Source organism: Silene latifolia, chromosome Y, assembly GCF_048544455.1.
Source record: "Silene latifolia isolate original U9 population chromosome Y, ASM4854445v1, whole genome shotgun sequence".
Lineage (NCBI taxonomy): Eukaryota > Viridiplantae > Streptophyta > Magnoliopsida > Caryophyllales > Caryophyllaceae > Silene > Silene latifolia.
The window spans coordinates 83,507,794-83,525,107 of NC_133538.1; the positions used below are offsets into that span (position 1 = coordinate 83,507,794).

The window sequence follows — 17,314 nt, forward strand, 5'->3', positions numbered from 1 at the left end:
AAATATTACAATAACAAGAATTCCGGCGTAAAGAACACAAGATCCGAGCAAAGTAATCCCAAAAGCAAAGTTACAGTGAAGAGTTTAAGGGAAAGATTAAGAGAAGAGAAAGTGGCGTAATACAAATGTTAAGCAGTTTAAAACGTAATTAAACCTAATTATTGAAAGCTTAAATAGAAAAACTAAGTCCATTAACTAAATAAGCAACACAGACTGATTAAAGCTCGTAAAGACTCAAAACCTCTCGATCGAGTGGTTTGAGACAACTCGATCGAGGACTTCACCAAGTAAACCACTCGATCGACCAAAAATGTTACTCGATCGAGTAAACCTGATTTCTAGCATTTCGATAGAGTAAAATAAATTACTCGATCGACCTCCTCAGCACGTGAAACCACTCGATCGACCAAGAAAAGCATTTGATCGACTGCCCATTGCATAGGCCAGAGCTGCGTCGGGTCTTTGGCGACCCACGTTTGTGGTATAGCAGGCTGACCACCACCATTACTTCCACCCCCGCGCTGCTGACCGCCGCCGCCTTTGTGCTTTCCTTTGTAACTCGTTTTCTTGCTGTTCTATTGCCAGTACCACGATTAGACTGTCCCGAATTTTCTGACCCATTTGAACCGTCGGTCCAGTTGAAGTTGTTGGGTGGAGCAGCAGCAGGAGCAGCGAGGGCAGCAGCAGTGGTGTCCTGTGTGCGCGCAGACCGGCGGTGCTCTTCCAATTGTAGCATACTCCGAGCCATCTCAAAAGCAGGGAACAATTGATTGATATATGCCCCAACGGTGTCATAAGAAGCAGGAAGTCCACGAACCATTTGCAACACCAACCGTTGATCGGTGACAGAGCTACCGACGTTGGTTAATTGGGTTGCGAGATCTTTTAATTTCTGGCAATAATCGTCCATGGAACCGCATTTGGAGAGCGAAAGGTTGGTAAATTCGTGCTCCAAAGCAGCCGCCCTTGCACCTTTATTGTTGTGAAAGTGATTCTTAAGACGAGTCCAGACCTCATAGGCTGTGGAATCCGTCTCAAGAATGCGAATCAAGAGATCTTCAGATATGGAGCCGTAGATCCATTGAAGTACATGCGCATCGATTTCGCACCTTTCAGCGTATTTGGGGTCGGTGTCTGCCCGAGGGGGAGTCCCATCGATGTGATGGGAAACCTTATATCTTTTCGCATGGAGGGTGAAAAGCTTTACCCATGAAGAGTATGTGATTTTAACGCCGTCAAGCATCCGGATTTTGTGGAGTATATTGTTGACGAAGTAGACATGATGCAATCCGGGCTCGAAGCCCGGATTGAGAGCCAGATGACTCCGTTTGAACGACTTCTCCTACCATGGCCGAAGCTTAAGAGGGAAGGGAAGGAGATCGTTTAATTTTTTTTTTTTTTTTTTTTTTTTGGAGAAAAACCTAGATATTGATACCATGTAAATGATTGAATCCCTGACGATATCATTTCATTGACGAGAATATATAGTACAGTGGTTACAATGTGAACATATCACAACCATATCAAAGATATACATGAATATAGGAAACAACTAAATATACAATATTTACTTCTACTAATACATTTATTTATTTAGTAATCTTCCCATGATCATATTTATACTTGCACTAGGTTACACATTATTGCTTAATTAGGTAGGATTAAGCACTACCTACTTCGATCCAATGTTTAATACTCCCTCCAATCCAATCCAAACTACCCACTTGCTTTTGGGTGGTCTTCGAGACGACACTTTGACCGCGTTTTTCTTCCTTCGTATATAATTTTTTTTTTTTTGCAAAAAATATAATTTATGAAAGATATTTTCATAATAAAACTAAATATGTAAATTTTATCGTTTAAAGTTTTATATTTTTACGTGGATTAACGGTCAAACTTTTTAAAGTTTGACCTCCAAAAAGCAAGTGGGTAGTTTGGATTGGATTGGAGGGAGTACTTTATATCAATCAAAATTATCCATTTCTTTTTAATGGTTTAGATATAAAACGATCTAATAATCGCAATTTCGAGCAATGAAGAACGTTTATACTCCGTGGTTGTTAATACAAAGATAAGACTTACATTATTAACATTGCTTAGTATGTTAATCTATCATTAGTAAAAACTCTCAAGGTCTAATGTTATTGTTGTTGATATAGTGTAAAAAGAGCAAAGAATAGTAATATATGAACGTAATTCAAATCCAAGTCATAAATATTACCCATTACCTAAATTTCGAGTTCTGACCAATAACTACAATACAATTCAATCAGTTTAGCTGCTAATAATATCTGCAAATTCTTGTTTCAGACGGCCATTTTTCATCTGAACATAAATTCCGAGTTCTGACCAATAATTACAATACGATTCAATCAGTTTAGCTGCTAATAACATCTGCAAATTCTTGTTTCAGACAGACATATGTGACCATTTTGTGGTTAAGTATAACCACAATGGTACAACTAATGTTACAGCTTATATAACTTATTTTTTTAATAATGGTTATATTTAGCTGTAAAATAATTATAAAATTTCGTCTTATTACTTCATACTAAAATGACCGATTTAAAGCTCTGAATAACATCATATGCATGTGTACTATTGTACTATATTCAAATTCAAGGAACTAACAAGTGCCCAACAAAGGGAGATGAGAGAGAAACCCTCTCTTATTCCTCTCAAAATCTTAGAAACTTGAAAGAGATCAGAATCATTTTTCTTGGTCCCTTTCTCCAGCAAGCCATCACCTATCCTCTACTACTTTTCCTAATCTTCTTCTCCCATCTCCATCTTTTTGTAGCTTTCTTTTTAGTCCTTTAAATAAAAAGTATTTAGTTTTCTTTCATGATTTTTACCTTCTTGAAGACTAAACTCTAATTTACTCTCCATTTTAGCCTAAGAGAGTTTATTTTAGTTATATGTCTAAGTTAAAGGAGGTTTAAATCAAGAAAGCAAGAGCAATATTTCAAGATTTTATCATCAAATTGATTATAACATCATTGTTGATATTAGATATGTAAGTTTATGATTATGTGTTTGGAGATCTTAATCCTTTTGGATTTCTCCTCAAATCTGTTTTTATTCCTTACACGGTACTTTTGGGGCTTTTTTTGTTTCCCCTCTAAGATCATTCGGGTTTACATTTTTGGATGACTATTTTAGTGTCAAATTGGCACACTGTACAATTTTTGTAAGTAAACCAATTTTGCATTTCATTAGCCTTGGATTTATGTATTTGTTTAATTGTATCTTGTTGTGAGTTTTTTTTTTCTTTTTTCTTGGGTTGTTTTTTGTTCAGACTTTCTTTGAGAATGTCTTTTGTTTTGCCTTTTGTAATCTTGATTCTTTTGGTAATTCGAAAGTTTCGACTTTCTTTTACCGCTTACCTAGGATGTTATAGGTCGATTTCGATTAACCTAATTTCCTTTCAAAAAAAATAAAAAAATAAAAAGAGTGGCCAACAAGGATTAGTTAGTTGTATATGGACTCCCTCATTGCGCCAACCAAATGGCTTACTTAAAGTGAAACTCATAAAGTCATAATCAACAACTTGAATTTCAACAGATAAAATTACAACCAATTAAAAACACTACAATTTTTTTTGTGTAAGACGGAAATATTGGTCTCAAGCTTAAACGGGTTAATAGGATAAATAAATCAGACAAAAAAAGAGTCTAAAAATTAACAAAACGTTATCCTAATTATACAAGTGAAATGTTATTTAGCCCGTTTATTCTTAAGACGAATAGGTTCGTCTTAGGAGAAACTAATCGAAAAGACTACAATTTGCAAATAAACTACAACTGAGAAGTGGCTAAAATCCAAGGAAAAAACATAGACATTAAGGCTCTGTTTGGTAAAATTATCGGAAAAGGTAGCTGAAAGCCTGAAACCTGAAAAGGTAGCTGAAAACTGAAAAGCTAACTGAAATCTAAAAAGGTAACTGATAAGGTAGCTAAAAATTAGGAACTGATAAGGTAGCTGATTATAAGAAAAGTTTGGCAAACTAACTGAAAAGGTAACTGATTTTGATGAAATGACGTAAAAGGATATGATAATTATTTAATTGTATAGATTTAAAGGGTAAAAACGGAAAATCAAACCAAATCAGGTACCTGAAATCTCAAATGTTACTCTAGGCATCATTTCATTTCAGGTAGCTTATTTGATTAAATAAGCTACTTGCCAAACGCTTACAAAAAAATAAGGCACCTGAAACTTTGGTCAAATAAGCTATTTTGACCAAATCAGGTACCTGAAATGTCTTGACAAACGGAGGCTAAGGTAACCATGGTAGATAATTGTGACAGATTAATTGAATAATTTCCTACAAGTTGATTATTCTGCAAGTTGATTATGACATAATTTCCTACATCTTTGTGTGATTAAAACTCCATAAGATGACCATCATTTTGACCATGACTATCTCATTTGTCTTATTCATAATCATTACATTATTACTCAAATTATTTCCTACATCTTTGTGTTTTTTTTTCCTTTGTGTGGCTTCTATTTTCCCTTGTTTTTTTTTCTGTCTCTGATTTTTTATAAGTCTGATTTTTTTACACCATCTGAACAAACAAAACCCATTTACTGATTTGTTGTTCTGTCACCTGAGATGCTCTTTTTTACTGCTTTCATCAGACAGTAAATGTTTCTGGTTTTCAGGTAAACTTTGAAACTTTCTGAATTTCTGCATTTTGAAATTGTTGTATTGCTGTTATATTTTTCTGGGTATGTTTAATGTTAGTTCATTGTATTATTTTGTTGCTGGTAGGCACTAGGGTAATGCTGCTGTCGTCGTTGTTGAGATATGTTTGTTGTTGTTGTTTAATGTTAGTTTGTTGTATTATTTTGTTGCTGACTTGTTTGTTTTTAGCTTCAAAGTTGTTGTCTTTACTTAGTCATTGTATCCCAAATTAGCTAGAAGAGAAGTTCCTGCCTCCTGGGATGTTATGGTTGTTCAAAGTCCAAACGTTATTTATTTGGGATAGGCTGACATGAACTACGAGAAGAAACCGTTTTTAGAACTTAGACGAGACCAAACGAGTTAAGAGTCAAGAGGGTTACAAGAAATTATAGGTTAGACAGTAGTCTCTGGCTCTCTGCACATTATAGAACTTTGTAGAAGTATTCATACCATTTTCTAATACAAAAGGACAATCAGTTTTCATCATTGTGTGTGTTTCTGTTAAGAGTTTTTGCTTGAGGTGTTCCATTTTTATTCTCGGAAATGATTAGGTTTGATTCAACTTTCCTAAGACATGGCTGTTTTAGGTTACTACAGCTGATAGGCTGATAGATCTAGTATAGGTAATCTAGTTACACAAATTCTCATTATAGACGGACACTATCCGTCTATACGTATAGACGGATACCATTTACCCTCACAAAATACTCATTTGCCATAAAGTGGGAAGCACATGGGGGGTGCCCCACCTTGTCCCCCCTACCCATTTTATTAGAGGTCTTTACCCGTTTGTTCGGCCCACCCGTCTATACCAAGACCTATTGATCTAGTTATGTTGCTTGCTTTAGTTACTTGTATCTCTGATTCTTGCCGTCTTTGTGCAGGAGAGCATCTATGCACAGGTTTTCAGAAGTACTATGGCGTAAAGTAGGTGATTCAATGCAAACAAATGCTAACCGACCTAATCCTATTGCTCGGAGTCTACCTCAACTTGTTTCCGGCTCTCTAAGCTCTTCTTTATCGCCCTACATTTAACTAAAGTCCCGTAGGCTTCATTTTCAGTCCTCAAGTTGTACACCGCTCACTCTTTCAATCTGTCAACCAATCCCGATGCGTGTTCTTGCTAGCCAATTTCCCACAATAAACTTGACGCTTTAGGTTAAGCGTCTCTTTCAGATTTCTGAAAGCCATACACAGTGTTCAGCAATGACTCACCGTGGTAGAGCATCCCTTACTATACATGACTCTAAAAAAGGGCCTTACGTGGACTTGTCATATGTCGAAACATGCCAAGGTTCAGTGTTGAATGAATCTTCATTTCCTTCTACTTTTAAAAAAATTGAAAAATTAAGACCCCTTAGTCATGTTCCTGCATCATTACCTGAAAAATCTGGTCTAAGTAACGAATGCCCATCTCGTGCTTCAATGTTCTGCACCAATTTGTATCAATCATCGTCATCTAATTCAGAATCTCAAAGGCAGCTTGGAAATCTGCCATTTCTGCCAACCCCATCTACGCCTTCTATTCATTCAATCAAGACTAATTTACTCATGCAAGATGATTCAGACAATCTGTATGATCAGCTAAGGCACTCAGAGAATTCATTTAGAGATTTTCTTAATTATCCTGGAGATACATCTGATGGAGAATACGATGATGTCACTTGTGGAAGTGACTCTTTTGCTCTAAATGAGCAGTTGGAGCTACAGCTATTGTCCGATGAACTACACATTGCTATGACTGACAGCGGAGAAAACCCAGGAATTAATGTAAGTTTGATAACAATAACCCGGGAGTTCTTTATACTCCCTTTGCTCCTCCAGAAAGCTGAATAGCTAATTATTTTGTTCTGAAGGAAATATACGAGGTATCGCCAGTGGCATCAAGGCCAGCTGAGGCAGCTGTGCATAGCACCCCACAATCTGCACCACCATCAGTAAATGCTGTTTCCAGTCACAAGGCACCTGTGAATACAACTCCTCATAGGACGAGAATGAGATGGACGCCTGAGCTCCATGAACGTTTTGTAGATGCTGTCAACAAACTTGATGGTGCTGAAAGTATATATCTTCTGTATTAAAATCTCTTTTAGCTTTACCTTATTTGAAATTCCTGTGCATTGCTTATTGTACCTTAAATTTTAGAAGCGACTCCAAAAGGTGTATTAAAGCTGATGAACGTTGAAGGAGTCACTATCTATCATGTGAAAAGCCACTTGCAGGTATGAGACATCGAGAAGTAGATATGGTGTAAACTCAAGTAAAGTTTTGATCGACCTGTCGCTTATTTTTGGCTCAGTCTGTTCAATTTTCCTTTCCTGCCGGTTATTTTTGGCTCAGTCTGTTCAATTTTCCTCTCCTGCAGAAGTACAGAGTAGCGAAGTATATACCAGAGAAAAAGGAAGGTCAGCAAATTTTATTACATGTAATTTTACTACTTACTATACGCTGATGCTTGATGGTGTAACCGCGTAGAGTATAACAGTGCTTCAAAATATTGTGTTTATTTTGTTTGAAAATAAATAGATAACCGCGTACTTACTACACAGATAATAATTTTTGTTGTACAGATAAGAAGACTTCTAGTTCAGAAGAGAAAAGGACCCAGTCAAGCAACAAAGCCTGTGATGGATCAAATAAAGGGTATGTGTAGCTCGTTGCTTCCCTAATTCTGGCGAGACCTGTTTGTTTTTGACGCAACTGTTGGACTTTGTTTTTTTTTTAATTTACTTTTTGTAGGAGTATAACTGAGGCTCTTCGGATGCAAATGGAAGTGCAGAAACAGCTGCATGAACAACTTGAGGTATGTACTGTGTCTGACTTAACTGATACTCCGTATGTTATTCACCACTTCACTGAGGCTGGGTGTTGCATGTCCTACACTCTGATAAGGCACGACACGGCATTTTGACAATTCCTTTTAAGTAAACAACACAACTATTTCACAAAATACCCGTGCCTGGGCGTTGCAGCTGAGTATGAATAATATAGAGGATGTTTATGATAGGTTCAAAAAGTGTGCTGAAATTGTTGCTCACACAGGTGCAAAGGCAACATCAGGTACGCATAGAAGAACATGCCCGGTACCTGCAAAAGATCTTAGAGGAACAGCAAAAAACTCGCTGTGCCTTAGTCTCAACACGCCAACATCTCCCCGTTCGCCCAAATCACTAGCTAAACCGGCTGTGTCCAAAACGGATTCCTCAACTTCGTTGCCAACAAAGCACCGAGCTGATGAACTCGACAATCTAGAGTTTTCGCCATGCCATAAAAAGCCTTGCCTTGAGGCTAATTCTAAATCGACTCCAGATGTTTATGATGTCGATAATTCATCATGATGGCCGTGGTTTCTTCACCTATTGTTCGTCTTCTTTTCCTCTTCTTATTTCCAAAGATCTGTCCTCTCTATCCCCCCTTATATAAAAAGTGTGCAAAGGTGTTTTAAGGTGTGCATTTTGGCAAAAAATATGGGATGAATAGTTCAACTTTTTTTGTTTCTTGTGGCTTGGACTACGTAATTGGACCTTGCTTGTTGGCCTTGCATTTTCTTTTATAGGCTACTAAACAAAGGCCCTTACCAATTATTATCACCCCAACAGTTCAACTTTGTTTGTCGGTTTGTTGAAGTTTTGCTCCTTTTTCATCCCATGATCAATCCTTTCACCTTTGCATCTCGCCCTCCATTTCTCCACTCAGTCTCATCTACTGCCATTCTATGTGCTCCTTCCACAGCCCCTCCTTTTCCCTTCCTTATCTTTCCCTCTTCTCCATACTTCCTGCTCGGCTATGCTTCATCTTACTCCCTTAATCAAAGATCTGATAAGGTATTTTCGCCTTTTTTTTTTCTCCTTTTTATATGACAAACTAATTAGGATTCACGACTGCACGCCTTGCCTTCTGTAAAATTGCATCAAGTTTTGATTTTTACTTAGTAATGGCGGTGAGTTGTGTGGTAAGTTCTGGGTTGTTCATTTTGTTTGTCAGTATGGTTTAAGTGGGGACTTATGATTTGATTTATTTTGTAACCTAATCGATTTGTTCATTGAGCAGTAGATTAGCAAATCTTTTACTTTTAAAACTTCAATCGATTAATTCCTTAACACTGATAAGTAATAACAAATGAAATTGATAGAGAGAGAGTGCGTACCTGCGAAAAACCCAAAAAAACACAAAAATAAAACCCTAAACCCTAAAAATGTCAATTGATTGTTCTAGCGTTGAACAATTCCCTCCTCTGATCTCTGTTCCTAAAAACTCAACACAAACTAAAGCTACGGATCTTTGCATCTTCGACTACGATCCCTTTTTGTGGTGGCGGGGTCTGGAAGTGCGATGTGGGAAAACTAAGAGTGTTAATGAAGTTGTGGGCATTGCGCCATATGACCTGGACTCCCTCGTCCCTGAAGAACAGGAATGGGTAGTTCAGCGAAGGAGGAAAGGCAAAAGCCCTTTGGCGGTGATTGCAGAAGAGCCTGCTGACCTATTGCAATTCACTCAAGAAGATGTTAAGGAGGAACTGGAATTTTGGAAGAATTCGGTCTACTGCTTCGTGTTGGGTGCTAACCCGCCTGTGGAGGTGGTAGATGGCTTTATTAGGAGGATCTGGGCACATTTACCTATTGATAAGGTGTCCTTTCTTCCGAATGGAGTCTTTCTGGTTCGCTTTACTTCCAATCAGGCTAAAGATAGAGTCTTGCAGCAAGGTCATTTCTTATTTGACAACAAACCGCTTATTGTCAGGCCTTGGAGTGCAGATGTGGAGTTGGTGAAATCTGATGTCAAGGATGTACCAGTCTGGGTAAGGTTTATGAATTTACCTCTAAAATTTTGGGGGAAGTCTTTACCTAAACTTGCTGGTTTGTTAGGAAAATTTGTTCAATGTGATGCTGCAACTAAGGACAAAACTCGTCTAGGTTTTGCACGTGTCATGGTTGAAGTTCCGTTTGGAAAGGCCATCCATGCGTCTGTTAAATTTTTAGATGAGGATGGGATTGTGGTTACTATTAAGGTGGAGTGTGAGTGGAAGCCTGTCCTTTGCAAAAAATGTCAAGGAGTTGGGCACGAGGCTACTAATTGTAGGAAAGCTTCACCTCCACAGTCTCAGAAGGTAACTGTTCCTAAGGAAGGTCAAAAGCAGTGGAGACCAAAGACGCTTCCAAAAAAGACTGGTATTCCTGTGGTTGCCAAGCCTGTGGTATCTATACAGGAGGAGCCAAAGGATATGGAAGTTGTTCATACCCCAGTGGAGCTTCCAAACCAGTTTCAGGTGTCTTGGGCTAGGAATGGAAAGTATCACATGGTGAATACCCCTGCTAAGAAGATCATCAGACTCAGTAGACAGGAGCTGTTGGACCATGGTCGGAGTTCTGGTAAACTAGGTACCTCTAATCTTCTGGAATCTCTAAATAATATGACTCCTAAAGCTGGCATTGGTGTAACTGGTAGTGTGTTACCTCCTTTTGGGGGTAATGCATAATTTTGGCTTTTGGAACATTAGGGGATTGAATAGTCCAACAAAACAAAATACGATTAAATGGTTTCTTCATCAGCATCAGGTTGGACTATTTGGTCTCCTTGAGACAAAGGTGAAACCTTTGTCTCTAAATAGTATCGAGCTAATATCTGTACAAACCGGTGTCTTTCTACAAATCTTTGTCTATCATAAGGAGGAGGACGATCTCGGGTACTTTGGAACCCCTCTATGTACTATGTTAATTTTCTAGACTATGGAGCTCAGTATATTCACATGGAGGTAAGGGATTTGAGTACTAGCTATAAGTTCAATGTTACAATGATTTATGCTTTCAATGATGTCAAAGAGAGGAAAGAGCTTTGGGCAAAGCTTATAGCTTTTAAAAGAATTTATAAGGGTCCTTGGGTTCTATGTGGGGATTTCAATACTTGTGATGGTCCCTTCGAAAAGGTTGGGTGGCAATTCTACTTTTGAGGAGATGGATGATTTTCAAGAATGTGTCAATGAGTGTGGAGTGACCGATTGTTACGCAATTGGGTCGTTTTTCACTTGAAATAACAAACAGAGCCCGCCTCGAGGGTTTTTAGTAGACTTGATAGATGTTTGGTTAATGATGAATGGATGAGAGACAACCCTCTTGCTTATGCTCATTTCTATCCCGAGGGGTTTTTGATCATACTCAGTGTGTGTGGTGCAAGTTCAGAATGATGTGGAGAAACCTAGGAGGGCTTTTAAATACTATAATATGTGGAGTCGAGGCTATAGAGTTTAAAGACTCGTATTCAATGGCAGTCCGGAATCGATTGTTCCTGGTACTCCTATGTTTCAGGTTGTCAAGAAGTTAAAAGCTCTTAAAGGGCCCTTGAAGCATCTAAACAAAGAGAATTTTGATGATGTGGTGAATAATAAAGCTAGGGCTTCTATGAATTTGGAGTTTATTCAACAAAAGCTCGGGGATGATCCTCCGAATCTGTCTTTGTTGAATCATGAAAAAGAGGCTCTTGATAGCTTTAAGTTCCTGGAAAAAGCTTGTGCTGAGTTTCTTCTGCAAAAATCTAAAGCTATATGGGTGGATCAGGGGGATGATAATACTAAGTACTTCCACAATATTATTAAAGGCAAGCAATCCAGGAATAAGGTTATTAAAATTGAAAATTTGAAAGGCAACTGCTGTGAGGATCCTAAGTCCATACGGGGGCTTTCCCGGAGTTTTATGAACAACTCCTTCGTCTTCTTGAACTGTTTTGAACATTAGCTCTTCTTTGTTCAATCGGGAAGGGATGCACAAGTGCTCATCATCTTGTTCTCCTTGCTCCGAGAACTAAAGAAGAGATTAAGCGAGTTATGTTTTCCATTCCTAGTCACAAGGCGAGGCCCCGATGGCTACTCAAGTGCCTTTTTTAAAGATTCTTGGGATGTGGTGGGGGATTCAGTGTGCTCTGCAATTCAGGATTTCTTTCATTCGGGAAGTTATTGAAGCAAATTTGAATCATACTCTCATTACCTTGGTTCCTAAATGTGCTTTACCTCGAAATGTGACCCAATTCGGGCCCGTTTCTTGCTGCAATGTCTTGTATAAGTGCATTGCAAAGTTGTTATGTAACGGGCTCTACGAGGTTTTGCTTGATATCATTAGTGACAATCAAGGAGGATTTGTCGAGGGAGGAGCATTGTGGAAAACATTTTGATCTCACAAGATATAGTTAGACTTTATAATAGAAAGGCTATCTCTCCTAGATTCCTCTTGAAGGTGGACCTAAAGAAAGCATATGACTGCATCGATTGGGAGTTTCGGAACAAATGCTAGGGGCTTTGCGGTTCTCGCTCGGTTTATTGATCTTCGATGGAGTGTGTGAAAAGTGCCGATTACTCCTTAGTCCTCAATGGTGGTATTTTTGGTTTTTTTCAGGGGAAAAAAGGACTTAGGCAAGGGGACCCCTTGTCTCCTTTACTCTTCACTATTGCTATGGAGTACCTTAGTAGGGTTTTAGCTTTTGTGTCTGACACTATGCCCTTCAGGTTTCACCCTATGTGTGGTAAGCTTAAGTTAACCCATTTGATGTTTGCTAATGATTTGCTCTTGTTTAGCAAAGGGGATGTGGGTTCTATCATGATACTTTTAAGATCTTTTGCCACCTTTTCTAAAGCTTCAGGTCTGCAAATGAGTCCCTCAAAAATTAGTGCTTATTTTAGAGGGGTTCCAGCTTGGGTGAAAGAGGAAATTCTGCTAGTCTCTGGTTTTCATGAAGGTGAACTCCCCTTTAAATATTTAGGGGTTCCTATTACTGCAGGTAGGCTGACTAAAGTTCAGGGCCAGGTATTAGTTGAGAAGGTAACTGAGAGAATTACAAGGTTTGGTACAAGACACTTATCCTATGCTAGTCGTCTTGTTCTGGTCAACTCAGTCCTTACAACTTTATATAACTACTGGATGAGCATCTTTATCATTCCTAAGGGGATTCTGAAGAGGATTAATGCTCTTTGTAGGAATTTTTTATGGGATGGCAAAGTGGATTTTATGAGAGTTCCTTTAGTTAATTGGGATAGTGTGTGCTCTCCAAAGGAAGAAGGTGGTTTAGGAGTCAAGAATAGCTTCATTTGGAATGTTGCAGCTGTTGGAAAACTAGTCTGGTGGGTTTTTTGCAGTCCTGATAAGCTATGGGTGAAGTGGATTAATCAGGTGTATTTAAAACATGAGAATTGGTCTGATTACAATCCCAGGGGAGGGGAGATGTTAGCTGGGGTTGGAAAAATGTTTGTCGTGTAAAGGACAAACTGATCTCAGGTTATTCTCATGATACTTGGTCTCTTGATACGAAGGGTTACACTATCAGTAGTGGGTATGAGTTTTTAAGACCTCGTGCTCAGGCTGTGTCTTGGCATAAGTTCATCTGGCATCACTGGACTGTGCCTAAGCATAGATTCTTGGGGTTGTTGGTTAGGAAAGCACTTTGCAGTAAGAGAGAAACTATATACTTTGGGTATCCGTCGGGATGACTTGTGGTTCGCTTTCGTGGCGGTGCCTCCCAGTCTCATCGGCTGTTTTTGAAGAATGTATTTACTGACAAGCGTATCTGTTGGGGATGGCACAACGTTGCAGGATATCTTTGCCTACTGGTGATGTCTTGCACTGGATTTGGCAGCAATCGTGGTCTCAGGTTAAGAAGGCTCTTCTTATTTGCTCTTTTATGGCTTGTCACTATTTTATATGGAAGCAAAGGAATAGAGTAAGATGTGAGCTTGTCCTTGAACACCCTGATCTTGTTAGCAAACAGGTTAATCAAGTTGTAAAGTTGAGGATAAATGTATTTAGAAACTCCATTCTAGGTAGGGATAGGATGTGGTTGTCTAGTACTGAGTTATGTAAGTAGAACTTTTGTTCTCATCAAATTGTTTGTACGAAAAAGTAGGTTGTAATAGCCTTGTTTGAGCTTAATGGAAACTTACATTTCATCAAAAAAAAAACAAATAAAATTTCTGGTGAGTTGAGTTGATTGAGCATTGAAGGTGTACTGTTTCGTGAAAATTGCTCGGTGTTTTAGCTGGTGAAAGAGGTGGAAAAGAGTCGAACTGAGGGATGGAGCTGGCGTCCAATTGTAAGCTACTATATCATTGACCTTATCTCATCATTTTATACTGATTCGTCACGTTTTAGATGTGTTTTTTTCCCTGTTGGTAAGAAATAGATGTTGTAGTTGGTAGTCTGGTGCGTTTGTGATTACTGTGGCTGTGTGTGGAATATGGTTGGGGCTATCATGTGCTATGATTCAGGATTTGTTTATTTGTTGGTCGGATTAGGATTTAACAAGGTTATTGACGACTGTTAGTGAAGTAAACAAGACGACTTATGTCGAGTTATCTCCGAGGATATTTATATGGGAAATTGAGGGTGAACGAGGGATATTACGTGTGATATTATTGATAATATGGTGTGAGGAAGGTTTAGTTGTGGCTTGAGTTAGTATTAAGTTACTTGTATGGTTACATAGCTACTATATGGAGTTTAATCGTATATTTAACAGGTGTTCATTTATTTGTTGAAGCTATTGATTAGATGCTCGGAAGTTCGCAGGATTATTTGAATAATGCGGTCGCTGCTGGTGATCCAGTTTCGGAATTGCTTGAAATTGGTTGTGTACAGCTTGGTCGGAGTTTTAGGCAGCTTAAGAGTGCGTTTAAATTGCCAATTCGTCTTTTCGTTGATTAATTGATTGATTGCTGTTTGGTGTTAATGTTGGATGTTTCTTACGATTATTTTTATTAAATGATCACACTATCTAATATGAGTAGTACTATATTTTTATGTATTGTGTACTTTTATATTGACTTATACTATTATATGCCTTAAGTATTGTCATCTCACTTTTAGGTCGAGGAACTAGATTGTGAACAACTCATTTCAATGATTAGGGGTAGTATTTAGCACAATTATTTTTTAGCTTTCTACTATTGATATGGAGTCCTCCAACTACCTACTTCCCATTGCTCATATTATAAATTTGCTTTCCACTTGCTCCCCGTTTGAACCCCCGTAACAAGGCCTTGTTTTGGCTCTAATTTTGATACGAATATGGCTACTATTTCATCTTAGACTATGTTCAATGTATAAGTTTTTGATGTTGGACTATGTTCAATGTCTTCCCTTAAAGCCTTTGCATTTAGACTACAAGTAGTAGGGACTAGATTCTTTGTTAGTAGTTTTTTCTTTTAATATAAATAGAGGCCTTTAGCCATCATTTGTAAAATAGATATTGAAGAGAGAATTGAGATGAAAAAAAAAAGGATCGATGCATTCGATAAAAAATGTTAGAGTTTGAGGCGATCAAGCTTTAGCCCGCGTAATATTCAATAGGTCTCGAGTATTCCCACCCATTACTCGTGTTATAGGTCGAGCACCGGGTAAATAGAATTCTACCAATGAATTCAAGGCAAATATCCCTTTTGTTTTATTTTTCTGTTATTTCGCTTCCGCATTTTGCATCATATGGTATCAAAGCTTCGGCTCTTGATTTTCCTATATCTAGACGGTCCTAGGCGTATCAAAGCCAAGTTGTTAGTTGAATTTCGATTGCGATTGGAGTTCAAGGGTTAAACTCAAGCAGGTAGTTTGAGGATTAATCGGTTTTGCATCTCAGGGGCGAGTTTCTAGAGACTTTTATTCCAAACGTGAAGAAAAAAAAAAATTGTTCACCGGTGTGGTACTGTTCATCCGAAAAAAAAAAAAAATTGGTCCTAAACGGTCTTAAGGCATGTCAAAGTCAAGATGTTGGTTGAATTTCCGATTGCGATTTGAATTCAAAGGTTAAACTCGAGCGAGGTAGTTCGAGGGTTAATTGACTTTTGATAACCCATATCATAGGTCCAAGAATCGGGACGATTCTTTTTGAAGAAAGGGAGTATGATACGAATATGGCTACTATTTCATCTTAGACTATGTTCAATGTATAAGTTTCAATGTCTTTCCTTAAAGCCTTTGCATTTAGACTACAAGTAGTAGGGACTAGATTCTTTGTTAGTAGTTTTTTCTTTTAATATAAATAGAGGCCTTTGGCCATCATTTGTAAAATAGATATTGAAGAGAAAATTGAGATGAAAAAAAAAGGATCGATGCATTCGATAAAAAATGTTAGAGTTTGACGCGATCAAGCTTTAGCCCGAGTAATATTCAATAGGTCTTCAGTATTCTCACCCATTACTCGTGTTATAGGTCTAGCACCGAGTAAATATCTCATTGACTTCAATTCTACCCATGAATTCAAGGCAAATATCCCTTTTTTTTTATTTTTCTGTTATTCCGCTTCCGCATTTCGCATCAAATTTAATACAAGTTTAGTGGTGCTATTTGAAGGCAATCAAGATTTTTGATTTCTGCTAGATTTAGTACGAGTAAGGTCATTTTACCTTATCGATCTTCCAGATTTGAGCTTTCTAAATTGTCGATTTTGCTAATATGAGCTCAGGAAAAGTAGTAAATATAGGAACTCTAATAGGATGTTCAGGTTGTAGAATAATTAATGAAACATCGTAATTTATCGTCGTTACTTAACTTCTGCTCTTTCTCTTTCTTATTTGAGTTTGTTCTTAAGAGAAGCAATATAATTACTACTATGGTATTAAATCTTATTTTCACATGATTAAGTAATCGGTTTAACGACCTGATCTTGATCTTTGCACTATAATGTCACCAATAACGAGTAAAAATGTGGTCGATATAACCTCAGAGACTTAATTACTTGGTCGTGCTACAATATTGCAGCTGATATTTTTATTTCTCATTTTCTCCGCTTCAGCTCTAGAGAAGGCTTATTTTTTCTAAATGGATAGAAGAAAATACTCATTCTGCGAAAGCAGACTATCTGTGTTTCACCAATTTAAAATGCTAATTTCTCTAGATTGGTGAAAAGGGTAGCGTAGATGTTCTTCGCAAGCAAAACATGACAAACAAATGTGAATTAACTTATTTATAATAGGTTGGTGGCTCCTATTTAGCCTTCAAAGGAGAGTGTGGCTGATGTTCTCGATGATACTATTGCTTAGTCTTTAACGTGTTAATAACTAAGTTTTTCTTTGGTTTAACCTTTGACGTTGTCATCTTACTCAGGTCACCTTTCAATGCGGATCAAGCATGGACTTACAATTATATGCTTGAGTTTAACGATGGTGAAAGTGAAGATGGATAAGGCTAGCTTGATGTTATTGTCATTTGGGTGTTATCTTGATCATCCGATGTAGTCATGCCATATGCAGACCTGATTGAGTGTAGCTGTATAGTTTCCACTACGCCACTCCATATGGTTGTCTTATTCCCTAATGGATATGCATTTCTGAGTAGTATAGATATAGTATGCCATCGTATAATCTGAAACATCGGTTACTGAATTATCTTTACCGGTCAAAAGGGATCGAATAGTTCAGATATGAAACCGGTTTAACCAGTCCTTTTTGATGCAGTGTTGCCCGCTTATTGGATTATTGTTGGCTTCACAAGAACTTAGGTAACACTAACTATTCCGGTACAACATTGGCTCATTGATGGAACCAGTTCAACTCTATCTACTGCTGCGTAATCTGCGGGAGCCATTGAGGCAGTGGGGTAATGTTTATATGCAGGATACTTGGCCGAGTGTTCTGATGGCAATACTAGGGGGACT

The 17,314-nt window shown here is 38.0% G+C and overlaps 3 protein-coding genes across 13 annotated transcripts in view; 2 read left to right on the forward strand and 1 right to left on the reverse strand.

Annotated features, from left to right (window-relative positions):
• LOC141628430 (uncharacterized) overlaps window positions 1-1,243 on the reverse strand; it is a 23,128-nt gene extending 21,885 nt beyond the window's left edge. Inside the window, exon 1 of the mRNA XM_074441577.1 lies at window positions 475-1,243. Coding sequence (XP_074297678.1) covers window positions 475-1,243 — 769 coding nt within the window. The remainder of the gene's footprint in view (window positions 1-474) is intronic.
• Window positions 1-17,101, forward strand: part of LOC141633930 (myb family transcription factor PHL6-like) — a 24,695-nt gene extending 7,594 nt beyond the window's left edge. For 3 of the 11 annotated variants that reach the window (XM_074446271.1, XM_074446272.1, XM_074446273.1), the window contains 8 exons: window positions 5,575-6,460; window positions 6,547-6,751; window positions 6,836-6,912; window positions 7,056-7,095; window positions 7,261-7,333; window positions 7,430-7,493; window positions 14,218-14,332; window positions 16,765-17,101. In XM_074446271.1, coding sequence (XP_074302372.1) covers window positions 5,897-6,460; window positions 6,547-6,751; window positions 6,836-6,912; window positions 7,056-7,095; window positions 7,261-7,333; window positions 7,430-7,493; window positions 14,218-14,332; window positions 16,765-16,895 — 1,269 coding nt within the window. In that variant the 5' untranslated portion in view covers window positions 5,575-5,896 and the 3' untranslated portion in view covers window positions 16,896-17,101. Of the gene's footprint in view, window positions 1-4,418; window positions 4,669-5,574; window positions 6,461-6,546; window positions 6,752-6,835; window positions 6,913-7,055; window positions 7,096-7,260; window positions 7,334-7,429; window positions 7,494-7,732; window positions 8,515-14,185; window positions 14,464-16,764 lie in introns of those variants that run through there. The other 8 variants (XR_012538701.1, XR_012538700.1, XM_074446274.1 and 5 more) reach the window with 8 other exon arrangements.
• LOC141633929 (uncharacterized) lies at window positions 8,514-13,637 on the forward strand. Its single transcript, XM_074446270.1, has 2 exons — window positions 8,514-12,061; window positions 12,459-13,637. Exon 1 carries the CDS (start codon window positions 8,886-8,888, stop codon window positions 10,164-10,166), a length of 1,281 nt encoding a protein of 426 aa, XP_074302371.1. The 5' UTR covers window positions 8,514-8,885; the 3' UTR covers window positions 10,167-12,061; window positions 12,459-13,637.
• Window positions 17,102-17,314: the final 213 nt, after the last annotated feature.

Bases quoted from the DNA above. Each gene is read 5' to 3' on its own strand.
- LOC141633929 (XM_074446270.1), top strand. From the start codon at position 8,886: ATGTCAATTGATTGTTCTAGCGTTGAACAATTCCCTCCTCTGATCTCT.